This window comes from Meriones unguiculatus, chromosome 7 (genome assembly GCF_030254825.1).
Source record: "Meriones unguiculatus strain TT.TT164.6M chromosome 7, Bangor_MerUng_6.1, whole genome shotgun sequence".
Taxonomy (NCBI): Eukaryota; Metazoa; Chordata; class Mammalia; order Rodentia; family Muridae; genus Meriones; species Meriones unguiculatus.
In genome coordinates this window covers 120,631,302-120,656,720 of record NC_083355.1, presented here as the reverse complement: position 1 = coordinate 120,656,720, position 25,419 = coordinate 120,631,302, and the positions used below count along the sequence as shown (strand labels likewise).

The 25,419-nt window shown below is 48.3% G+C and overlaps 1 protein-coding gene across 1 annotated transcript in view; it reads left to right on the top strand.

The window, feature by feature from the left end:
* The window catches only part of Dnah11 (dynein axonemal heavy chain 11), a 266,833-nt gene that overhangs the window by 213,315 nt on the left and 28,099 nt on the right, over window positions 1-25,419 (top strand). The window contains exons 67-75 of the mRNA XM_060388295.1: window positions 1,911-2,075; window positions 5,022-5,162; window positions 9,335-9,505; window positions 10,444-10,566; window positions 12,554-12,747; window positions 13,813-13,961; window positions 14,887-15,014; window positions 19,124-19,351; window positions 24,961-25,152. Coding sequence (XP_060244278.1) covers window positions 1,911-2,075; window positions 5,022-5,162; window positions 9,335-9,505; window positions 10,444-10,566; window positions 12,554-12,747; window positions 13,813-13,961; window positions 14,887-15,014; window positions 19,124-19,351; window positions 24,961-25,152 — 1,491 coding nt within the window. The remainder of the gene's footprint in view (window positions 1-1,910; window positions 2,076-5,021; window positions 5,163-9,334; window positions 9,506-10,443; window positions 10,567-12,553; window positions 12,748-13,812; window positions 13,962-14,886; window positions 15,015-19,123; window positions 19,352-24,960; window positions 25,153-25,419) is intronic.

The following is a 25,419-nucleotide window of genomic DNA, read 5'->3' as shown; positions in this document are numbered from 1 at the left end:
CGTTCTGTGAGTTAACGTGCGTTGACCTGCTGTGTCTTGAAGACACTTCTCTGGAGCTGTCCATCATCGCCAGCTCTTACAATTTCCTGCCTCCTCTTCCACGTGTTTCCTCAGGTGGTTTGATGAAGATACTCCGCTGAAAACTAAGCTGCTCCCCTGTCTCTGTGCCTGTGGGGGTCTCTGTGATACTTTCTGTCTACTGAGAGAAGCCGTGCCTCTGACGATAGCCCAGCAAGCCACTGATCTCTAGGGGTTCTGTTTGATACCCTAAATTTTTCATGTCCAGTTTTATTTCAGTTTGGATTTTGTTTGTTGGTTCTGATCCTTTGTTGAATTCTACTTCCGTGTCTTGAACTGTTTTCAGTATTCAACTGTTCGTGCTCTCACAGACTTCATTAAGGGATTTGTTGGAATTCCTTTGAAGGTCCTTGGACGTACTCAGAATTCCTGTTTCACAGTCCCTGTCTTGATCTCCAGCCGTATTGGGTTGCTTGGGGCCTACTCTAGTAGTTACTAGACTCTGATGGAAGCGTGTTGTCTGTGTTCACAGCTTGATGCTGGCATCTAGTAATAGCGTTTGAGGTGGTTCTTGGTGTCTGCTCTGTCTTTGCTGTGTGGGTATTGTGTTCTTCGGCTGCCATTGTCCTCTCTGGATCCAGTGTGGTGGCTGTGGAGGGCTTCTGAGCCCCAGGCTGGTGTGGCTGCTGGCCCCTGGCAGAAACTGTTTCTGTAAGTCAGCAGCTGACAGACAGCCATGTCCAAGTCTTACTCTAGGTTGATGCTGTCTCTGGAGACCACGCCTCTGCCGTGAGAGCACCTGTCGGCTCTGTGTGGCCGCTCCTGTCTGTAGGGCTGGGACGTTGGTCTGTTTAACATTTGCCGTAGCGTGGGAGCCACAGGCTTCAGTTCCCTCCAGTGTTCTTTTTGGTTTGCTGGTTTTCTTCTGTTATTTCAGATTTTTCTCTCAAGCAAACAAAAACTTCCTTTTTGAACACAGCCTGTGTCTTGACACTCTCTCTCTTTGACCCACTCTTATTAAGGAAGACCTGGCAGGTGCAGTTCTGAAGGAGACACACTGGATGATGTTCTGATTAAACCTCAGATAGCACGACTAGGCCCACGCCACGGTCTCTGGCCGCCAAGGCCCCCCTTCACCTTTTCAAACCCTTCCTTGGTGCTGCCATGGTATGTCATTGCCCTTCTCTTACATCAGCTTTGGTAACGTTTCCCCCTGGTGGCTTTGACCAGGGCAGGAGGAGGCCGTGGGCTTTGGCCAGGGCAGGAGGGGGCTGTGGCCGTGGGCGGAGGGCCTGTCTAAATGATGGCAGTTTCCTCGAGCTCACCCCTCCTCAAGGCAGCTGTGGTTTACTCTCTGTCGTTACTGCGAGAATGTGGCCTGCCTCCCGAGGTAGCAGTGTGCAGCCTGCCCGTGAATGACCTCCCCTGGGTGCCCACGAAGGCTTTACTCTCCTTCAAAGGCCGGTATTACAGCTTTTACACTGTATCTGTGTCATAAACTGTGACTCTCTGTACTTGCCTGTCCTTTTGTTCTGGCGTCAGTTGGCCCAGGTGAGAGACAATTGCACACATTTTCCGTATTGTGAAGTCTTCCTCATAACAGGTCTTCCAAACTGTTTAAACGTCAGAACATAAGTGAGAAATTTCTGTTATTTTCTAAAACAGTCTTCTGAGAGGTTCTTGATGTTAAAAAAGTGCCCAGACGCTGAACTTTGGATTGTAACCAGATGCTAACATGCTGTCTCAATTATTTAAAAGAGATTTTCACAGTTGTGATCATTGTGGCTTTCTGTGTTCTCTTACCATGCCTGAACTGGCTTCTGTGACTCCGGTTATGGGAGCTGGCCTGCACAGGCAGAGACCTAACCGCCATTCCTAACATTTCCTGTCAGCTGGCGTTGACCAAGCACCAAAATGACTTTAAGATAGAGCTGAGACAGCTTGAGGACGACCTTCTCCTACGCCTCTCCGCTGCGGAGGGGAGCTTCCTGGACGACACTGACCTGGTGGAGCGCCTGGAGACCACCAAGGCCACCGCAGCAGAGATAGAGCGCAAGGTAAGGGCGGCAGAGACCGCCTGGCCGGTCCAGCGCTCTGCCTCCGCTGGAATGATGGCTGTCAGCACAAAAAACAGTCCTCTGGCCCCAGAAGTAAGGGAGTTGACTCTGGAGCCAGCTATGTGTGCCCATGGCGTGGGAGCACAGATCCAGGTTACCCCAATACTGTCACCCAATGCAGTAACAGAATCATAGTGTTTTTATAGCAACCGATAAGAAATGACAAGCCTGAGCACTTAGCACAGGTGGGAGAGGCATTAGTGGATGGGTTACAGCCAACAGGGAAAACTCGACAATGAGCTCGGCTGTTACCTACTGCATTCTTAGCTCTGAAGCTGGTAGAAGAAGCTAGCGGCTTGCTGAGAATTCGTTAAAGGTGGCCACAATGATATTCGGTCAGACGAGGGTATACGGGCCATGAATGGCTTTCAAGGGACTAAGTATAACAAAAGATGATTAGGCTGGGGGTGTGTGTGCAACATTTTAACTCTCCACACTCAGGAAGCATCTTGACATAGCTGGCTTATCACCACCTCCCTCTGGGGATTTCATGCCACACAGTTTAATCAGGGTCCGGCAATTCCCCTGGGGAGGCAGGTTTGTTCTGTACTCCGGACACTTAACGAGTAGTCCTCAATACTCGGATTAAGGCGTGGCGTTAAGAGTGGAAGTGGCTTGATTTGTACTTGAAGTTCCACACAGATCCAGTCATTCAGATCATTTTCCTTGTGCGACCCTCACTGGAGCCTGCTGGTTTATATGGGAGCTAAAACAGAGGAGGGCGCAGCTCAGCTCCAGTAAATAACATCCCAGCATGCTGGCCCTTAGAGAAAGCTTTTCTTAATTGTTTAAATTATTTATTTATCCATTTTACCCCTCCCTCTTTTCCTCCCAGCCCCGCCCCCGCTCCTTCTATCCCCTGCCTCCTACTCCTCAGAAGAGGAAGCCAACAACAGCCCACCCCAGCTCACCAGCTCGAATCAGGACCCAGCATGTCCTCCTTCCCTGTGGCCTGGCAAGGCGGGCCCCACAGAAAGCAGACAACAGAGTTCATGACAGAGACAGCCTCTGCTCTCCTTACTAGGGAACCCTCATAAAGCCGGAGCTGCCCATTGGCTGCATCTGTGTAGGGGGCTTGGGTCCTGTCCGTGCATGGTCCTCGGTTGGTGCTTCAGTCTCCGTGGGCCCTTCTGTGCCCTAGTTAGTTGGCTCTGTTGGTCTTCTTGTGGCGCTCCTGTCCCCTCTAGATCTTCTGTCCTTCCCCTGACTTTTCCATAAGACTCCCTACGCCTCACCCCATGTTTGGCTGTGAGTCTCAGCATCCGTGTAAACATACGGAACGCTTCAGGAATGAAGCCTCTGGTGGCAGGAAGCCGAGTGGGGTGGTCCTGTGAGCACCTGGGAAAAGGGCATTTTTCCAGAACTGTTTCCCTTGAACAGCTTCCTGGTGACTGAGTGGCATGGTTCACACGGGGCCACGTGTGTTTTGTGCACTCTGGACTTTCACAAGTGGCCACTGTTAACATTGCACAGTCTGGATCAGAATTGGACTCTTACTTGCCTTGCGACCCATCCTCATTACAAAATGATCCACTAATCATCCAGTGGGGCTGTGTGGCCATACATTCAGGGTGTGTGCCTTAAATTAAGCCAAGAGAGTTCCAAATTACCCTCTCCTTCTAAGTAACAGGTTTCTAGGTGGCTCCGGAGATCATGAAGATTAGGGCAATTAAGTAAATTAAGTCTTAGCTTTGAGGCTACCATCTAATTGTCTCGTAAAACACGGCTTCTGTCTTCCTACTGTCTCACCCTGAAGCTGCCTCCCTCTGCCCTGCATTCCCTTCACACACACACACACACACACACACACACACACACGCGCGTTACTAGTCAGGGCCACTGAAGCATTTAGGGGGAAATATCGCAGCCCCTTAAAGCTGCCCTGGGCCAGCAGCATGTGTTCCTAGAGAAAGAAAGAAATAGGTTTTTGTTCGTTTTTAGAAATGGGCATTTTTGACCCCCAAACAGAAGTGAATATATTAACTGATGGTGAGATACAGTGTCTCAGAAGATGTGGCCGGAAGCTAACCAGTGAGAATAAAGGGGCCGTGTGAGTGGCCCTGCGGGATCGGGTGGAGACAGCCCTCACACGGAGGCTCTTCGGACCGTGGCTACTGCGTGCGCCGCTCACCTCGGCTGCATCTGTAGCCCTGTGCCTAATAAAACCACGGGCGCTGCATTGACCTGGCAGACCTTTAAGAGCCATCGCTGGGAGGCGATATCGCTGGCTTATTAAGGCCTGCCTGAACAAGAGGAGGGAGGCGGGAAGGTGACATTACTCAGAGCAGATTCTGCAGTCGAAACAATTAGCATCATTTAAATCTATAGGCTAGAAAGCAGCCAGCACGATATCCCTTCCCACTGGAGAGCAGTCACGGGAAAAGGTTATTTAGAATAGATGTAAGACTTTATTTTGAATTGTTGTTTATTGTTTGGATATGTGTTGTGTTTGGCGTGCACACCGGAGGCAGTGTGGGCTCCCATGTACCACGCTGTCTGAGATCAGCGCACAGCCCTCTAGACTTGGTTTTCTGACCCAGCATGTGCCCAGGTTCTGGCTTAGGCTGCTGGACTCGTGTGCAAGCCCTTTTCCCTGCGGCGGCCATCTCGCTGGCATGGCTCAGGTAATTCGTTCTGTTTTTCTGAGCAGGGGTCTTGCTCTCTACAGCAGGCTGATCTGGGATACCCCATGGTAGTGCAGAGCAGACTCAAACTCACAGGACTGCTCCGGGCTCAGCCTCCAAACCCTGGAATTCCAAACGTGATCACAGTGTCAGGGGCACGTAGTAACAGCTGCTCATTTCAAATACTCCTAAGGGTCCTTCCACTGCAGGAATCTGTTTAGAAAGGGGAGGACGACTTATGCTGCCATTTGATCCACCACAGGTGACAGAAGCCAGAGAGAATGAGAACAAGATCAACGAGACTCGCGAGTGCTACAGGCCGGTAGCCTCCAGGGCCTCTCTGCTGTACTTCGTCATCAGCAACCTCCGGAAGATCAACCCAGTCTACCAGTTCTCCTTGAAGGTAATGCGGAACAGGGCAGGGAAACCCACAACTCCAGAAACCCTGACATTTTTCCCCTGAAGATTAAGCATTTATTTCCAAACAGTCCCGGAAGAAAGGGAGAACGAACGGGGCAAAGCATTTTTTGTTTGGTTGGTTTTGTTTTTATTTTTCTGAGACAGGGTTTCTCTGTGTAGTCCTGGCTGTCCTGGGCTCACTTTGTAGACCAGGCTGGCCTTGAACTCACAAAGATCCATCTGCCTCTGCCTCCCTGAGTGCTAGGATCACAGGTGTGTGCCATGCCGGAGGGGCAGAGCATTTGAAGCAGCTATTATGGTAGCAGATACTCAAGCATCCCAAGAAAGTGGAAGTTTTCTCCTCGTCAAAAAGGGTAACGTTTTCAGATGTCAAACAAACTGCCCCCAAATTTTACATGTTGTGATTATAAGAAACAGGATTTCAGCTTGTGCCTGCTTGACTCCAAAGGCCAGGCTTTGTATGTCATGTGGTTCTGCCTTTGCGAAGTGTTTGGGTTTGTTTGTTTGTTTGTTTGTTTGTTTATTCTTGCTGTCAGTTTTGAAACGAATACTCATGAAATCATTGATCATGCAGTCAGCATAGGTTGTCTTTTGTTTAGTTGTTTTGTTGTTATTTGTCTGTCTTGTTGTTTTCATTTGTTTTCTGTTTATTTGTTTTTAGAGACAGGCTTTCTCTGTGTAGCTCTGGCTGTTCCAGAACTCACTTTGTAGACCTTGAACTCCCAGAGATCTACCTGCCTCTGCCTCCCAAGTACTGGGACTAAAGGCGTGTGCCATCACCACCCATGTGTTTTGTTTTGTTTATAATAAATGTGGGCAAAGGCACAGGGGACACTGAAAAAGAAGAGACTCTGGAGGGGAGACTCCTAGGGGAGCAGGAAGTGAGGGAGACGAGGGAGGGAGACTGCCACACTGTTCCAACACCACAACGTAACACCATGTATGGGCGTCCCAGGGATTCAAACGAGGAAAGCAACGCATCCTGTGCAGTCATCAGTCAGCTTTACCTGAGTGGATTTTATGTAAAAGCTTCTGGTTTGTGTTTTCATTGCTCCGTACGGAGCAAGTGTTGTTTAAAACACTCCAACATGTCGGTTATTGCTGTGGTTCATTCCTTAAACAAACACTATGTTCATTTCAGATTTTTAAGTAATTGGCTTTGCAGGTCAGGGCCCACCAAGTCTGACAACCTGAATTTGATCCCCTGGACCCAGAAAGCAGAAGGAGAAAACAATCCCATTTGTAGGTGGTCAGAGTTATCATTAATGAACACATAGACTTATAAAAAGATGCATATAGTAATAAATAGGGAATTACTTTATCAGAGGCCAGGCAAAGCCTTCCAAAGAAAGTAGCATTTTAGCTAGCACTTGAAGGAGAGGGAGGAATTGGCTACCTGGCAAGTGCTGGGTAAATAGGGCTGGGCAAGGCATTAAAGGAATGAGGGCCCAGGCTTGAAGACCCACCTCTGGCCAGAGGGTAACAAGTGTGAGGGGCACAAGGGTTATGAGACAGACCCCAACAGGAACGCAGCTTGGACCTGATCCTGTAGAACTTCTTAGGCTCATACGAAATCTAGATGGTACTCTCTGTGCAAAAAGAAGCCAGTGGGAGGCCTCAAGCAGATGACAGAAGACTCAGAAGTGAGCATAAGGAAGGTGTGATTTGAATCTGCAGCCTCAGGCCCCCATGTACCAAGGAGCTGAGTATAACCGGCATGCCTCCTGCTGTGTAACTGCATGTAACTATCATGCAAATGCCTGTGAGGAGCACAGTGTGGCTGGTTTCACAACAGCAACAGTGAATGAACAGAATGAGAAGACTAGACCAGTAATGGCAGCCCAGATTAACAGATGCCCAGCCGGACCCAGGTACTGCAGAGCCGTCCTGTGAGTCTTCAAAGATGGAGGCAGAGACAGCTTAATTCCTTCAGCATGCTAACCAGTCAACACGGGCAGCTCCAGGCCAGTGGTGAACCGTATCTCACAAAACAAGGTTGACAACATCCAATTAATAAGTCCTGAGGTTGACCTCTGGCTTCCAAACACTTGTGCATGAAGAAGAGTCAGTAGCGATGGCTAGAAGAGGGCTGAGCTCAGCTCAGCAGTGGAGCACTTACGGAACACTCGTGAGGCCAGTGCATATCTTGTGAATCTGACATCATAGGATTTCCCCTTCACATACATACTACGAAGCAAATCATTCTGTTCTCTCATACTTAAAATACGTCCATGTGGAGACACAGCTGTGTGCAAGCCCATCCATCTTCATGTGACCAGACATGAAATAAAGTAATACATACTAAGAGTACTTTCAAAACAAAGAAATAACAATCAGTTGTGGTAATTTTAAATAATTCTTATTCTTAGCCTTTTAATTATTACATCAGTGTTCCCTAACCTGCTATCACAATCAGTAAAGACGCAGACCCCTGTTAGGCTTTAGGTTTGCCTTATTTTATTTTGGGCCGGACAGATAATTCCACCTACGTTATCTCATTGTCTTCGGCACCATTTGCTTTAATCAATGTTATCCGGATTACTTTCTCTTAGTAATTCCATAACTACTTGCTTATATTTTCGTCTGGGCCATTCCTTCCCATGCTGTTCTCAGAATCCTTCCTGCAGGCCGTGTGGTTCTTCTCTACCCCATGGCCACTCTCCTTTCTCCTCCACCTTTTTCCTTCTTCCTTTCCCAAAGCCTTCAAACCTAGGCCACACATAGACATCCAGCTTACCCAAGTGTGCTGGCATCTTATTGGTCAAACAGAGAGGCAAGTTTGCAATGTCATTTGGGGTACATACATGTGTGGTTGCAAAAACAGCAACCAGACCACAGAGGGGAACGTGGTTAACATTAGAATAGATAGCACGAGACCAACCCCAACAGCAATCACAGCACATCCCCCAAAAAAAGGACAAAGAACCCGATAAAAGCATGCCAAGGACCTGAGTGGACACTTCCCTACAGAAGAGATGAAAGTGGCCAACAAGAATATGCAGAATGTTCAATATCACTGATTAGGGAGACTGAGTCAAAACCGCACAGCAGTTATTTATGGTGGCTACTGGGAAAGCAAGATCGGTGAAGATGTGCAGGGGAGTCTCCTCACTGCTGGAGATGTGCTGCCTGGAGATGTCAACAGTTCTGCATCCGTGGAAAATAGGTGGCATTTCCTCACAGATTAAAAATGCAGTGGCAGTGTGAGCCAGCTGCACCCCCACTTCTGGCTGGATTTACAGAAAGAGCCCTTGAAGAGAGCCCCAGACCCGTCTTCCCAGCAGTGATACTCCAGTGAGCCAGCGGCTGGACCACCCACGTGTCTGTCAGCCAATGAGTGGGTTACCAAGCGGCCCACATGTGCAGTGGAACCCCGGGCAGCCTTTCAGAGGAAGGATGGACACCCCAAGGCATGCCATGACATGGTGAAACAAATGAAGCAGCCGCAAAGATAAACACGCATGACTCCACTCACGTGAACACAGAGCAGAGCGGTGGCTGCCAAGCCTCGGAGAGGGAGGAAGGAATGAGCTGGCAAAGGCCCACAGACTCAGTTCTGCTGGGTGAGAAGGCCGTGAGGCTGCTGACATGCTTTAATACTACTGTACATTGAAAGCAGTTCCAGAGGTAAAATGTTACAGCTAGTTTACACATAGTCTGAAGGTAACTGAAGCATATGCATGAAAGAGGAGAAGAAGGTCTGACTACTGAGAAGGAAATGTAAACAGATTTTGTAGAATCATTTTAGTAACGGTCAGGAACTAAGCATAGGGACACTCCTAAATCCTAGCACTTCAAAGGCAAAGGCAATAGGATTGACATAAGTTCAAGACTACACTTGTTTATAAAGTGAGTTCCAGGCCAGGCAGGGGTAAATAACAGAAGACCGTCAAATATGCATGCACATATGTGGACACACACACATACATACACACACACACAGGTTTTCATGACCTCAAACCTTGAATAAATAAATGGACACTTTCTGTACGGCAGAACCCCTCAGACTGTTTTAGCAGCTTGTGTCAGCCTCAGTAAGAGTCCTGCCTTGTCCTCTGTCTCCACAGAGCAAGTATAAACTGCACCCAGTGTATCCGGGCTAGCTAGACACCCAAGCATTACTCCACCCTCTAACAGTTGCATCAACCCTGCCAGGCTTTCAACATGCTGTTCCGCCGGGCTGTTGAGCAGGCCGACAAGGTGGAGGAGACTCAGGCTCGCATCTGCGTCCTGACTGAGAGCATCACCCACGCCGCCTTCCTCTACGCCAGCCAAGCACTGTTCGAGAAGGACAAGCTCACATTTCTGTCCCAGATGGCCTTCCAGGTGAGGCTGTCGGTCACCAGGGCTGCCCCGAGACCCCAGCCTGACACCTCTGTGTACTGTGCGTTTTCCTCCTGCCGAAGGGAAACCCAAATGCCCTGGGAGCCTGCGTGTGTGACGGCTTTTGCCCCAGTGCTCTGGTTTGGGGACCTGAGAACCGTGACTCGAAGAAACACCAGTGAGGTGCCCTGTGCATCTTCTTGGGTCCTATGAACGAACTTCCCTAGGTCAGGGTTACGAGTCCAGATCTGAGTTTCTCAAAGTCCTTAAAAAAAGTCATACATGGATTCATCCATGTTGCTAACAGCAGAGCTTCTGCCTTAGGCGGGACAGATCCCGCTGTGCACAGTTAGCATTACATGATGCAATACATTAATTAGCTTAATTTAGCCCTCCTATGATGTAGCCATGTGTCAAACTTATATATATAAAAGTTTATTTTATATATATATATAATTTGTCAATATATAATATTATATATATATAATTTGTCAATTAAGAATAGATTCTCTAGAGCAATAAATAGTAAAAGAAGTTCCACCAAGCCTTATGCTCCAGGTTTTGGTGAAACCTTCTTGTCTTTTTTTCACATAAACATGTAAAGATTTGCTTACAAGGCCCTGATAAGGAGGGAGATGACACCAGATTCTGATGAAATAAACTTGCGTTTAGTGGTAGTCCAGTTGAGAAGATATAGAAGCCAACTTCAATTGTTGTTTATTGCTGTAGGCGTTGGAACTGGGAGAAAATGAACCCTCATGAATATTTCCTAGTCATTGCTGGTTTGAGTTTTGAGGTCATCTGCGCAATCTGAGTCTATTTCAAATGCACAGTAGACGCTGCTCGGATTCTCAGCAGCCATGCCTGGTTAGTGGCAGCAGCTCCTTGTGTTGTCATGCTGATGAAAACCAGTTTCTCTTTTGCACATGTGTGTTCTCAAGATTTTGCTGAGAAGGAATGAGATTGACCCCCTTGAGCTGGACTTCCTGCTTCGGTTCACAGTTGAGCACACATACTCAAGCCCTGTTGATTTTCTAACTGCTCAGTCATGGAGTGCTGTTAAGGTACGTGAGGAATTTGCTTTCTCAATTCTTAAATCTTTTTTTTCAAGCAATAGGTTTATTTAATGTAGAAAGATAATTTATAAGATAAAGATAATATAGACATCACTTACATTGTAGAAACATGGTATATACTTTGTATTATCCACTTGGCTGTTTTCTCATCCAAAGATAAAGGAGATTTTGGTCTGTGTATGGGAGAGAAACTCCCTAGTAATTATATGTAGTCAGTCATGACCTTTGATAAAAATCAAAGGATATAAAAGATCATTTTTAATTTAGTTAAATCTAGTTTCTTTGTTCTGTTTCATTTTTATTATAGTTCAGCGCCTTTTCTCCATGGATTTTGAAATAGCACAATACAGTAGTTTATTCTTATGATGAAGTGGTTAAGCTGGGTTGGAGAGATGGCTCAGTTGGTAAAGTGCCCGCAGAGTCCAGTGTGGTAGCAGTGCATTTGTAATCCCAGCACTGGGTAGGCAGGGACAGCAGGATCCCTGGAACTTGTTGGTCAGCAAATAGAGCTGAATTGGTAAACTCCAACTTCAAAAAGAGACCCTGCCTCAAAAAATAAAGTGGACTAGCCAGATGGTAGTGGCACACACCTTTAATCCCAGCTCTCAAGAGGCAGAAGCAAGCAGATCTCTGAGTTCAAGGCCAGCCTGGTCTAGAGTGACAGCCAGGGCTACACATTGTCTCGAATCCCCTGGTGATGGTAGTGATGACGATGATGGTGATGATAATCATGGTGATGATGAGGATGGTGTTGACAATAATGATGGTGATGATGATAATCATGGTGATGAGGATGGTGATGATGAGGATGGTGTTGACAATAATGATGGTGATGATGATAATCATGGTGATGATGATGAGGATGGTGATGATGATGTGGAGAGTGACAAAATAATAATAATAAATAATAATAATGTGATGATGATGTGGAGAGCGGCTAAGGAAGATACCCAGATATACTCCTGGCTTCCACATGTATATAAGTACACATGCATGTATACACATATGCACACACATCACATACACATCTGCGCGTACACATATAATACATTTGTCTGAGCTGAAATGATTTCTCATCTTTCAGCCCAGTTATCCTCAGTCTGTTTCTGCCAGATCTTATTGTTGAGAATTTTTCATCTCTCAGGCTCTGGGTCAAGGTCAACACACACTAAGCTCTGCTCTGATTTTTGGTTCTAGGAAGAAAATACCTAAGTTATTTTTAGTGCATGGAAACACTTAGTTTTTTTTAGATTTTTTTAAAAATGGCGTGAGTCTGTGTATGTGTGCGTGTGTGTGTGCATGTGTGCGTGCGCTCGCGCATATGTGTGTTAATGCAGGTGTCCCGTGAGTCCAGAAAGGACACTGGATCCCTTGGACCTTGGATTGCAGATGACTTTAGGGGCCCAGTTCGGATGCGGGGGATGGTGTTCGGCATTTTGCCAGAGCAGTGTGCCATCAACCGCTGAGCCATGTGACAAGCCCTAGTGGCAGGGTTAGAAAGTTGGATTTTTATTCAGTTATCACTTTAGAATTATGGGTTTGAAACATGTCATAAATCAGGGTCTCAACAGATGGCACAAAGGGCTGGGTTAGGAAGACAATAAGACAGACAACCAAGAATAGGAAAGAAAAAGAAAACATTACTGAGAAGAGAGCAACGGAAGAGGCCAACCAGCAGGAGCCTTCAGCAAAGGAGTGTGGTTGCAGACAGTATGTCAGAGTTGGAAAATAAGTTGTGCCACACCTCTTCTCATCACTGACACACTCACCCCCACCCATCTCCTGCCATGGCTCCTCGCTGAGCAAACTCAGCAAGGCCAGCAACCTGGAGGCTGCCATGAACCTCAGCTCCAGGCAGGACAGGGAAACCCTCAGGAAATCTGGACCATGTACAGGACTGCCCGTGCCTGCCAAGGTGCGGCATGTCCCTGGCATTCCCTGCAACTGAGCAGGGCTCTGTCATGCTGTGTTGCAGGCGGTCGCCCTCATGGAAGGATTCCGAGGCCTAGACCGAGATGTGGAAGGATCTGCCAAGCAGTGGAAGAAATGGGTCGAATCAGAGTGTCCAGAGAAAGAACGGTTGCCGCAAGAATGGAAGAAGAAGAGTCTGGTCCAGAAACTGATTATTTTGAGAGCGCTGCGGCCTGACAGGATGACATACGCACTGAGGTGAGCCGTGGGCCTTTCCAGCGAGACAGGCTGACATGGAAACTGTGTCCTTGAGCTGAGGGGGACTTCTGCTAGATTTCAGTTCTGAAATCTTAGTGGAGGGCTGGCTTATGTGCACACTCAGCACACCCTTCCAAAAAGCCCGATCCTGAGTTGGGTTTGAGGGATGAGGAAACGGCGCTCATATCCGTAGAAAGTCTGGTGTTAGCAGAGTGGGAGGTCACATACGTTGTCCATTTCCATCACCACTGTGTGCTCACTGATTTGGAAGGTTGTGCATGTCAAACAGAAAGCAAGCTCTCCTCCGGGAGCTGCTCACAGCCCTGTAACTTTACAGCCATCACACTTCCAAAGCGGAAACCACGATCCAAGGGCAGCTTCAGGGCTCTTTTTCTCTGCCCGCTTGGCCTCTGAGTGGTAATAAGCTGTTTAATTCACACCAGCCCCCTTTTCATTTGAATTCACCAACCAAAGCGCTCTTAACTTCATCTCCCCAGTGCTATTATTTTCCCACAGTGTCCGTGTGTCTCGGGTCTTTTCCTGTGCTTTGTCTAGTTTGGCCAGTTTTGGCTTTGCAGAGACCTCTGTGGAACCCTGCCTTACAAGTTGGTTCTGCTCCGCAGTGCAGGCTTTCTGCGAGGTCCGGTGCGGAAAATAATCCCTGCCTAATTGCACTTCCCTCCTGGAAACACTCCGAAAAGCATTTGTATATTCATGAGAAGCCCAGCAGGCTGGAAAACTGCACTGTGGCAAATCTAATGAACTATTAATAAGTAATGGGGGAATCTGGCATGAGTTTGGGGGCTAAAAAGCCATATGCGGACAGCTGCTGGTGCTCAGAAGGGGACCCCAAGATGCAACATGGGCTTCTCAGTTCTCAAGTCCTGCAGCCATCCCCAACAGACACCTCTTCCCACAAACACCGTTTGTTTCTTTCTTGTACCGAGAATGGAGTGACACTTTTCAAGTTGGAAATCGGCCATGCAGGTTTTTGTTTGCTTCTGTTGGGAGGGGGCTGCTGTGGTTTGGTTTTGTTCCACTCTCGCATGTCCTTTTCTTAAATAGAAATTTTGTAGAAGAGAAGCTAGGTGCGAAGTATGTGGAGAGGACGAGGCTGGACCTAGGCAAAGCATTTGAAGAGAGCAGCCCCACCACGCCGCTCTTCTTCATCCTGTCTCCCGGCGTGGATGCCCTCCAAGACCTGGAGGTGCTTGGTGAGTGGCCAGGAGGTTTTCTGGCCCTTCCCCTCCATCCCCTACCTCCCCTCCATCCCCCACCTCCCCTCCATCCCCCACCTCCCCTCTATCCCCCACCTCCCCTCCATCCCCCACCTCCCCTCCATCCCCTACCTCCCACCTCGCACCCTCACCCCACCTCTCCCCTCCACCCCACCCTTGTCTGTAGCCCTGCCCGCCCTTGCTGTTCAGCTATCTTTTTTTATTTGTTGGAGATTGGGTGTGTGGAAATGCACAACTAACAACCCTGTATCCGGCGCACCTCCCCGAGGGCGCATTCATCTGGCTGGCACAATGCAAGGTTCTTTTGTACTGTTTTCCACCTTTTGACGATATGAGGGCCAGAGGGCAATTTTCTCCATGCTCGTGTAATCTTGTACCCCCTGCGACTAAATAATGGTCATTAGGGCGGGCCTATTCAGTTTGCGAGGCTCTGAGCTCCGGATTGCTGCTCCCCACATCCTGCTCCAGGAATGCCAGGTTAATGTAGCTGCGACCTGCCTGGGCTCCATTTAAATGCGGCCTCACAAGGTGAGAGCCGCCACATGTACCCTCTGAGCCAGCCCCTTCCAAACAGATGCCATTTCCGCCACATGTTGCTTCTTTTTCTGAGGGAAAAACTCCTACGCCTTCGGGAGTTTAGAAAGCTCGCTAACAATGCTGCCATCTATCAAAATGTCAACAGCTTCATTAGCATAAAAACACCGCCGTCCACGGGCTTTTCCAAATGCTTGTAGGAGGATCTGAAGAGAGCCCACAATAACCATGGGAACAGTGAAGAGGTCATTAGGACACCTAGGAAGGTGCCGGTCGGGGGCAGCTGCGCCCAGAGAACTGCAGGCCCTCCTCCTCAGTGAACTGTCTCTCCCCGCCCCTCCCCCTCCCCATGTGCTATCCCCAACAGGCAAAAGACTCGGCTTTACCATTGACTCTGGAAAGTTCCACAACGTGTCTCTAGGGCAAGGTCAGGAGCTGGTGGCTGAAATGGCACTGGAGAAAGCTGCCGCAGGGGGACACTGGGTCATCCTTCAGGTGAGTGTGAAGCTGTACTGGAAAACCTGGGTGTGAACCAGCCGAGATGAAGCCCCTCCCACATCCACACTGCCTCAAGGTGAGGAAGAGAAGTGTGTGAGCAGGCTAACAGCCGCCATGGTGAGGGGCGAAGGCTGGGAGGGGTGGGCGTGCCCTTGGCAGTGAACCAAGGTGTGCCACTAAAAATTACAACACACGACAGACCTAAACGGAGGAGGTTTATTGGGGGAGGGGAGAGCAAAAGGCTGTCTCCAGAGTGAGATCACAAGGGAGAGATGGTCGCGGGAGGGGTGGGGATCTGGGTGGCTGGCCCAGCTGTCAGGTGACTGACATCGCTACTGTAGGTCCCTGAGGCAAGCCAGCATGAGTGCTAACACTAATGCCATAGTGTGGGAAGCTGTGTGTCAGTTCAAAGGTCACAGAACATTGTACACCTGCACTACATATATATGAAATATGTATACACAATACACAAACAGAGCAGAGATTACACACACACACACAGACACACACACACACACACAGACAAACATATATATGAAATATGTATACACAATACACAAACAGAGCAGAGATTACACACACACACACACAGACACACACACACAGACAAACATATATATGAAATATGTATACACAATACACAAACAGAGCAGAGATTACACACACACACACACACACACAGACAAACATATATATGAAATATGTATACACAATACACAAACAGAGCAGAGATTACACACACACAGACACACACACAAACATATATATGAAATATGTATACAGAATACACAAACAGAGCAGAGATTACACACACACACACACACACACAGACACACACACACACACAGACAAACATATATATGAAATATGTATACACAATACACAAACAGAGCAGAGATTACACACACACACACAGACACACACACACACACAAACATATATGAAATATGTATACACAATACACAAACAGAGCAGAGATTACACACACACAGACACACACACACACACAGACAAACATATATATGAAATATGTATACACAATACACAAACAGAGCAGAGATTACACACACACACACACAGACACACATAAACATATATATGAAATATGTATACACAATACACAAACAGCAGAAATTATACACACACACACACAGACACACACACAAACACACACAAACATACAAACACACACATACACACACACACACAAACACACACACACAAACACACACAAACACACACACACAATTCTACTTGTTCCCTAAGTCGTCATGGCACCCTCTGTTTGTTGGTAAAGTAGGCAGTTGGAATAGACCGCCGCTCCAGCCCCTTCTAGAGCAGATACACACAGGTCCAAGAGTCTATAGCCCAGAGTCCTGTGGGGTGATCTTCTTGGCCCAAGACTCTAGTAAGAGTGCCAGAGATCCTGGAGCATAGGTGAGCTCGGGGGGCCAGGGAGCTCGAGCAAGCCCTTCTAGCTGTAAAAGTGCTGGATATTTGGTGTGTGATGCTGTCAGCCAAAGGTTCTTGGGCGGGCAAGTCACAAAATATTCTGTCACTATGGCGAAGCTCTAAGGTGGTGATGTTCTCCATGTAGGTGTGAGGAGACCGAATCTTAGTTCTTGCCCACTGAGGTGGCAGTGGCAGAGTCACTGCTTAGTGCCACTCTCTTCCAAAGGCACTGCACTGGCTGTCTAGTAGTTTCCAGCTTAGAGACTTGATGCACATTTCGTTTGACATGGCCTGGATTCATGCAGAAGCTGCCGCAAACACCAGCAGAGTTCTGTCTGCAGGAAAGGACCATCCCGGGTTGGTGATGCTCTCTGCATGGATTAAGACCTTTGCTTGGTCCCTTTGTGAGGCTCAGAGTCAACTGGGTAACGGTAAAGGGGTTGGCTCTCAGAAGCACAGCTGCTGCTCAGACATGGCAGACACATCAAAGTCTGGAGTAGACACAGTCTACTCAAGTCCTCACGCATCCCAAAGCTCAGATTGCAGCCAGAGCAGCCAGGATGTGGCCCTCAAGCCTGTGGCTCAGGTAAGTGGTTCCTCTCATCTGAATGCTCTGTGAGCTTCTAGTTAGCCACTAAAATCCAAGCTGCCAGGTTATCACTAAAAAGAAATCTTGAAAGGCTTTGTTACATCATAGGCCTGCTTTGAGATTTCTATTCCAGACCTGAAGACACAAAGTAGAATCTGTTTGGGCAAGCGTGCCTCTTGCCCACAAATAGGAGCTGGAGAGGAGAGCCCGTGCCAAGCCTTCAGCCATTCTGGTTTTAAAATCCCTTCATTCGATAAAAGAAAAGGCAAGACTCTGAAGGAAGACTAGACCCACATAACGGGAATTAAAGGCAAGACTCTGAAGGAAGACTAGACACATGTAACAGGAATTTGTTGCATTGTTTCTGATTTATAGTAAGTTATATTTAATCCGATATGGATGTGCATGTCAACTAATCTATATCTGCAATACAGTGTGGGTGTGCCAATCAACGAATTTCTATCTAAAATGATTGTTACTGTAAGTTAACACAACCTCCATCAGACTGTTGTCAGCATTTTCCTGGAGTCCACAATCAAGAAAGCAGTTACCAATGCAGCAGAGTGGGAACTATGTTTCTTATATGTACACACTCAACAACTTGTGAGTGAACCTAACAAGCCTTAGAATCATTTCCCATGAGCACGTGGGTGCCAGTAAAGACACAAGGGTCCTAACCATTGCACAGGCTTCCAGCCCCCAACTTCAGAGTCTTCGCCTAGAGTATTCTTGCATTTGTTTCATGCAAAATTTTCGAGTTAGACTGCGTATGCGAATAAACGAGATAGTGAGTCATTGTTGTGTCTCTCACCTTCACACGTAGAGTGGCACACTTAGTGACATGTTCTGTCCTGATAAGCAAGCAGCAAGCATGCACAGGCTGAGTTCCTACTCCTCCTCGTAGATTAAGGTTCCGGCTCTGCTAACCCAGTGTCCCAGGCTGCCTCTCTTCCTTAACACACGCTTACTTCCTCAGTGGGAGTGGCTGGAGTGTCCCTGAGGTAGGGCGGCCACAGGTAGCCCAGAATGCCCCCTGTCCAGTGCTTCACGGGGATGAATGCGAAGTGACCAGACTGGCATAGGCCTTTTGCACCCCGGCCTCAGAGTACACTGGTGCTCTTCTTCCCTTCTGAGCTGACTTCCTGTTGTTGTAACTGGTAATACTTTTTGCTGTTTTTTTTTTTTTCCTTTTGGAAATAATAACATATATGTAGGTACAATATTTTAATCCCCAATCAGAACCTCTTCAGGGCCAGTGAGGTGGCTCAGTTGGTAAAAGAGCTTGCTGTACAAAGCTGATAATACCTACAACCCACCGTGGAAGGGAAAGAGTGAACTTTCAATCACCTCTGATGCACACACACACACACACGTATGTGTGTATATGTGCCCACACATACACACTAATAAATTAAAGGACACTGGAACATCAAATTTGTGATTCATGAAACTGAAAGCAAAAAACTATGTTGAGAGAGAGGAAAGAATGTATGCGCCCATGAGAAGGGGGTAATTTACTGACTGCACTGGGGTGTAGGAGTATGTGAGGGACACAGTGTCTCAGAAATGAGTGATAGCTCCTGTGTAGCTAGCCTTTCTTTCCTTCTCTGTGTCCGTATGCTAATGAGGAGTCTGAATAGAGGAGGCGCAAATGAAGTGAGGGACCAGGTCCATCCCGCCTGTTAGAGCTGAGTCTTCATTAATTATGAACTACGCCAGCGAAGCTATAGGGAGCTCTATCCTGGAAGTGAGGGGTGGCTCACCTTTGGGAATTGTCACCTGGATGGGGGCTTCACACCCTACAGGGCTTTCACAGGGTCCAATGTGGCCAGCGGTCCCCTCCACCCAGGCGCTCACTCTTATTTTCCTACATAAAAAGGAAGAAGCGGGGCATGATGGCACACACTGTTAACCCTAGCGCTGAGGAAGCAGAGGCAGACAGGTCTCTCTGAATTCAAGGCCAGAAACACATCATGGCTCTCTGGGCTGTCAACATACCTACATATAGGAAAAGGTTCCGATGCTGGGACTCAAGTCAAATCCTGGAACGGCCTGTGTCTTGCAGAATGTCCATCTGGTGGCCCAGTGGCTGGGAACTTTGGAGAAACTGCTTGAGAAGTTCAGCCGAGGCAGCCACAGAGACTACAGAGTGTTCATGAGCGCTGAGGCGGCGCCCTCCCCACAGGAGCACTTCATCCCTCAGGGCCTCCTGGAGAATTCCATCAAGATCACCAACGAGCCGCCCACAGGAATGCTGGCCAACTTACACGCTGCTCTGCACAACTTTGACCAGGTAAGAGCGCAGCTGCTGCTCTAACAGAGCTGCCTTCTCAAGAGGATGCGGGCTTTCTCAACTCCTGAGTCTTATGCAGATGAGGGGTGTGTGTGAGTTGTCTTCGGGAGAGGCTGCAGACCCTCAATTCATGACTCTTATGCAGATGAAGTGAAGTGTGTGTGTGTGTGTGTGTGTGTGTGTGTGTGTGTGTGCGCGTGCGTGCGTGCACACAAGCACGTTTATCCATGTACATGTATGTGCCCACATGTGCTCATGGGCATTGCTTTTTCTTCCCTTTCTTTCTCACTTGGTATGTGTTGGTGGTAAAGTAACAGGTTCACTGTGACACGTTCGCGCATGTACACAGTACACACTGGTCATACCCGTTCCCCATTACTCTCCCCGGCCCCTTTGCTGGTGCCCTCCCTCTGCCCATTCTGTCCCCATGTGTGTTACTCTTGGAAGAAACTTTCCCTGCTGCTGTTTAATGACCAGGAGTGCATCTATGTCTCACCTAAAGTTCAGAAACTGCAGTGTGAGCGCGGGAACGCCGAGACCCCGCTCCTGGAACGTGTGTCTCCTGGGCAGCGTCTCGGCACAGAAGGGAGCTGCTGAGGGCAGTGGTGATGGCGCAGGGCGGTGACCGAGGAAGCTGTGGACTTGGCTTCCATGTTATAGCCGAGATGAATCCTGTGGTAGGGGCTGGTCACCACAACCAAATGCCTGTCAGGAACCTCTGAACAGCTGGGGCTTACTGTAAGGTGACCCTGGTGGGCGGCTCCATCCATTACCCAGAAGCCTGCTGCTAGGGTTCCTTGCTGCAGGGCTGGGTCAGAAAGAAAAGGGAGGGTGTGAGAGGGACGGAGGGAAAGAGGCAGGGAGAGAGGGAGGGAGGGCTGAGAACCAGGGTTGGGAGGTGAAGGAATTACAGTGAATGTCTACCTCTAGAGTAAAATGTTGATGAATACAATTATTATTTACTTAAATAAGGAATGTGCAGCCTATTATAAAGAAGAGTGTAAATATTTGGCCATCTTGTTGAATCTCTTAGTTATTTGCTCTTTCTGTGCACTGTGGCAGGTGTATATCTGTCTTTTGCATCATCTCACAATGTCTGTCCATTTGTGAATGGCCAATAAGAATTTTAAAGTTCTTTCTAAAAGCGCACGCGCAGTAGGAGTTCGCTGAAGTCACAACTTGATACACCCCTCTGAGACGCTTGTCCTTATACAAAAATCAACCTTCCGTGAACTTCTACATTTCTGCTTGGGTATCCTTTGGCTTCTTGGTGGAAAGAACGTGTCTTTGTTAGGGTTTAACTGCTGTGAAGAGACACACGACCACAGCAACGCTTATAAAGGAGAGCATTGAAGTGGGGCTGGCTTGCGGTTCAGCGTTTTAGTCCATTGTCCTCATGGCGGGGAGCACGGCGGCATGCAGGCAGACACGGCGCTGGGGAAGGAGCTGAGAGCTCTCCATCTTGATCTGGAGGCAGCAGAAGTGCCTGGGAGCCACACTGGGTGCCACTTGAGCATAGGAGACCTCAAAGCCTGCCCACAGTGACACTTCCTCCAACAGGCCACACCCCCTAACAGTGTGCTCCCTACCGGCCAAGCGTTTACACACGAGTCTGTGGGGCCATGCCAATCCAGCCAGCACAGGATGCAACCTCGGGGAGATGCAGATTCCCAGACTATCCTGAAGGGAAAGGTTTCCCAAAGCCTGTGTGAATTCCCTAGTTAAGAATGCCCGCTCTTATTCAAGGACATACGGCTCTTCAACCTCAGGCCGCACAACAACACACAGTAGTTGAAAGGGACATTTTTAATTACTTTAAAAAAGAATTACTATATTTGTAATTGAGAAAGATCTCTTGAAAACTAAAACCTAATTGACCCTAAGAAGCTAAAACAACTTAATTAACTATTCACCAAATCTCTTCCAGCCCATTTTAGCAAGCCACACTGAGGAAACCTTTACAGAAGTGTAATGTGCAAAGGTGCCGGCTGGCATTCTGCCTGGAACACAAGGCACGGTGTTCTAGCTGCCTCTCCTGCTGCTGTGTAGGATGCCCTGGCAGAGGTGCTGGGCTCCAGCGTCAGGCTGTCCTCCATGGCAGGGAAGGCATGTCAGCAGAACGGGAGGCGTCACGTCATGGTCCAGTCAGGACGCCCGAGGCAGTGGAGCGCTCCCTCTGCGCTTCTCTTCTTGATTCAGTCCGGGCCCAGCCTGTTGGTCAGAACTGCCCACGTTTCTGGTGGGTAACCCGTGCGCATTCGCAGGCTTCTCCAGAGGCTTGTCCTTGAGGGAATCCAGCCTGTCACCTGACGTTGCCTGTTAACTGGCACGCATCCTCTCATTGGAGGGTAGTCCTGTGCCCGTGGGTGGCTGCGCGTGGGCTCCCTTTTGTGAGGAGCAGAGTTGGTGATTTTGAAAGTGCTCTTGAGACAACGCTGGCTTAAACAGGGTGCTTCATGCGAGCTCTCGAAGCAAGTCCCTTGAGGTGGAAAGAAAACGACCCTCACAGGCACCACACCTGGTCCCCAGCTGCTGGTGCCCTTCCCAGGAGTTGGAGGAGGTGCACATTGCTGGGAGAGCTCTGTTCCTGTTTCCTGATGGTAGCTGAAGAGGTTTTCTCCTAGCTGCTGCTCATGCCCGCTGTCGTAACTCGCACAGGATGGACTTTTACGCCCTGGGAACCGTATGCTAAACTAAATGCTGCTCTCTGTAAGATGACTTGGTCATCATGTTTCATCACAGTGATGAAAAGTAATTAACATACCCTTCAAAGCTTGTGTGTGTCACACAGCAGTGTCGCCAACCTTTCTCCTCCCGGCTGCATCGCCTTCAGCGTGCTCACAGGAGGCGGGAGGAGTGGCAGCCACACCCATGCCGCTGACAGAGGAAGGAAAGAAGTGTGATGGAGGGATCATGTCTTTTCCCAGCACAGACGTGATCCACAGAGTAATGTTGAGTCCCAGCTTTCCTGTGTAGCACGTGTGCCAACGTGCCCAGTAGGACTGGACACCAAGGCAATACCAAATTCTCCGTAAATTGTTTTTTCTATATACACATGTGTACACACATAGGATAAAGTTTAACTTGCGATTTTACCACAATTAACAATAGTAAAATGGAAGTCATAACACTAATATAACAGGCAATTTAGAATATGACAACTATTTATTTCTTTTATTATTAGTTGACCACAGACAACTACAGAAAATGAAAACTACAAAATCTGAAAAGAAAATAGCAAGAGACTGGATATAATAGAACTTTTTACTTCATAGGCCAAAGTTAATCACTGTGCCTTAAATCTGTAGGGGTTTTTTGGGGGGGAGGTTGCATGTGTGAGCACATATGTACATGAGTGTTACATGGTCCTGATTGTGCAGTTTGGTCCTCCTTTTTTTATGTTTACTTTTGTCTTCTTGACATGGTTTTGTGTAGGCTTACCTTAACTTTCTGTGTGGTTGAGGCAGTGTTGAACTTCTCCTCTTGCTGCCTCCACTAATCACATGCTGGCATGACAGGCTGCACCATGATGCTGTGTGTGCTGTGCTGACACCACATTCAGGCCTTTGTGCAGGACAGACAAGCATTCCACCAACTGCGCTGCATCCCGGCCTGTTGGTCTGCTTTCTGATACTTACTTGCTCATCACTTGATGTACAACTGTTTCAAAATATGGAGTGGACAGGACCACACTGTCTGAAATGCCTGGTTCACATTTTCTTCCCGTAATACTTTTGCCAGAAGAACATAACCCAATGGGCACTGGCTCCTTTTTTTAACACTGAAGATAAAACACAGTTACATATGATAATAGATTGAATCATTGTAGCGGATATAGTACCTTGGGTTTTATGTGATTAATGCAAGTGGCATCTTGTTAGTTTATAGTTCTGATATGAAATTTCAAATATAGTTTGTTTCTTAGAAATACCACACACTTAAAGTTAACATTTTTTATTAAAAAATTATATGGTTTATCTTCTTTTACCATCCTGCCTTTTATTTGATGTTTACTTAAGGAAAATTTTATTTTTGGTCATCATACAGCTCTTACCCCCATGAATTACCTAAAAATAGCCTAATTTAGAGCAATTTAGGGAATCTCTTGGCTCTGAACTACATGTAGCCAGACAATTATAAAACCATTTAGCAAAGCTAGTTCTGCGGCAAGTATTATCAGCAGAAACGGGACCCTTCCCTGGGGATGGCCCACAGCGGTACACCCAACCCCAAAGCCCGCTGGGAGTCCAGACATGGACTTGTCTCAGGGTTGCCAAAGGTTAGAGACATTTTAAACGTGAACTGGCTGTGGCTGACGGGAGAAGCAGGCAGCAAGGTGCAGCCTGGGCACCGCCGTCCCCTCACACCCATTCAAAGAGTATCCCTGACTTCTTTTTCTTGTCTGATGGTTTGAGAATGGCTAAAGAACTTTTCTGATATAGATCAGATGTTTTCTTCCTCTGTATTTGCTGCTCTGCCCTGTCAGTGTGGCTTACTAGGACCCAGACCTCTAATGTACAGAAATCCCACAGGTCCAGTCCACACCCCGAGCTCCATATGCCACTCAGTCGTCTTGATAACAATTGTTCCTCAGCTCAGGGAAGACCACGTGTCCTGGGTTAACTAAAGTACAGATTAACCGCTGTGGCACATCGAAGCAGGGATGGTGACTGAGCTGAGTGCTGAATTCTGAACCTCTGAGTGAGGTTCTAGGTTCAAACACCAGTAGCACACAATGAGCGCGCAGCAAATCAGAGTCTAGTGACTACAACAGGATGGCAAGGTGCTCTCTCATGCACATCGGGCTGGTCTGACATGCTATCCACGCATGCGGCTGACTTACGTCTCCACTACAGCTGACTTGACGATGTCAGGGTTGTCTGGCAACCATTGTTTCCCGCCCACAGGCCATTTCCTTTTAAGCAGATGACCCGGAGGGAAAGTATGACAATCACTTCTGCTCAAAATCTGTCAGCCAAGCTGTGGTTAGGTGGCACTGTGGCTTCAGAAGGTTTGGGAACGGTCTTCCAGTACATGGCCATGTGCACGCGTGATCCTAGTTGTCATGGGAGGGATGGGGAGCTGGCACTAAGGAGCACTGTCCTTGACGGCACCTCCCATCTCACCCGGGGCTGCTGTTGTGGAGGAGAAAGGAATTGGAAGCATTAGCACCCGGAAATGAGTGCCCCCATTTTCCAGAGCACTTAGGGAAGCTAGGAGAGTGTACAAGAGCCTGAGATTGATCCCTGTACCCCACGAACCAGGCACAGCAGCCTGTAATGCCAGCGTTTGGGAGGCAGAGGTGGGACAGTCCAGAGTTCAAGGCCAGCTGTGCCTACAGCTGCCTTGTGCCTAGTGAGGTCCTGCTAGCCTGAGGTACATGAGACCCTGTCTCAAAAAGGAAAGGGAAGGAAGGAAAGAAAGAAGGAAGAAAAAAAGAAAAGAAAGCAGTCTTCCTCTTACTTCAGCCCCGGGCAGAAGCCAAATGGTCTCTACTTATCTTGGGCAAATGGCTGATCACTCTGAAGCCATCCACAGGAGTGATGGGAATCTGGGCCCTTACCCACTGGACAGAACGTTAATCAGCCGCATCTTGTCGTTCCTCTCAGGACACACTTGAGATGTGCTCCAAGGACCAGGAGTTCAAGAGCATCCTGTTTTCGCTGTGCTACTTCCACGCGTGTGTGGCAGGGAGACTGAGGTTCGGGCCCCAGGGCTGGGGCCGGAGCTATCCTTTCAGTGCGGGAGACCTCACCATCTGCACCCACATCCTCTACAACTACCTGGAGGCCAACCCTACCGTGAGTGCTCTGCTTGGGGGCCTCCAAGGGCTCTGCCGTGAGTGCTCTGCTTGGGGGCCTCCAAGGGCTCTGCCGTGAGTGCTCTGCTTGGAGACCTCCAAGGGCTCTGCCGTGAGTGCTCTGCTTGGGGGCCTCCAAGGGCTCTGTCAGCCTTTGGGTGCCAGCAGAATGGACCACACTTCCCTTTTTGAAGCTACTAGGGAAATAGCCAGCACCACACAAGCATTTTCGGCCAAGTGTGCAAATAAACCAGATTAAAGGTTTTCA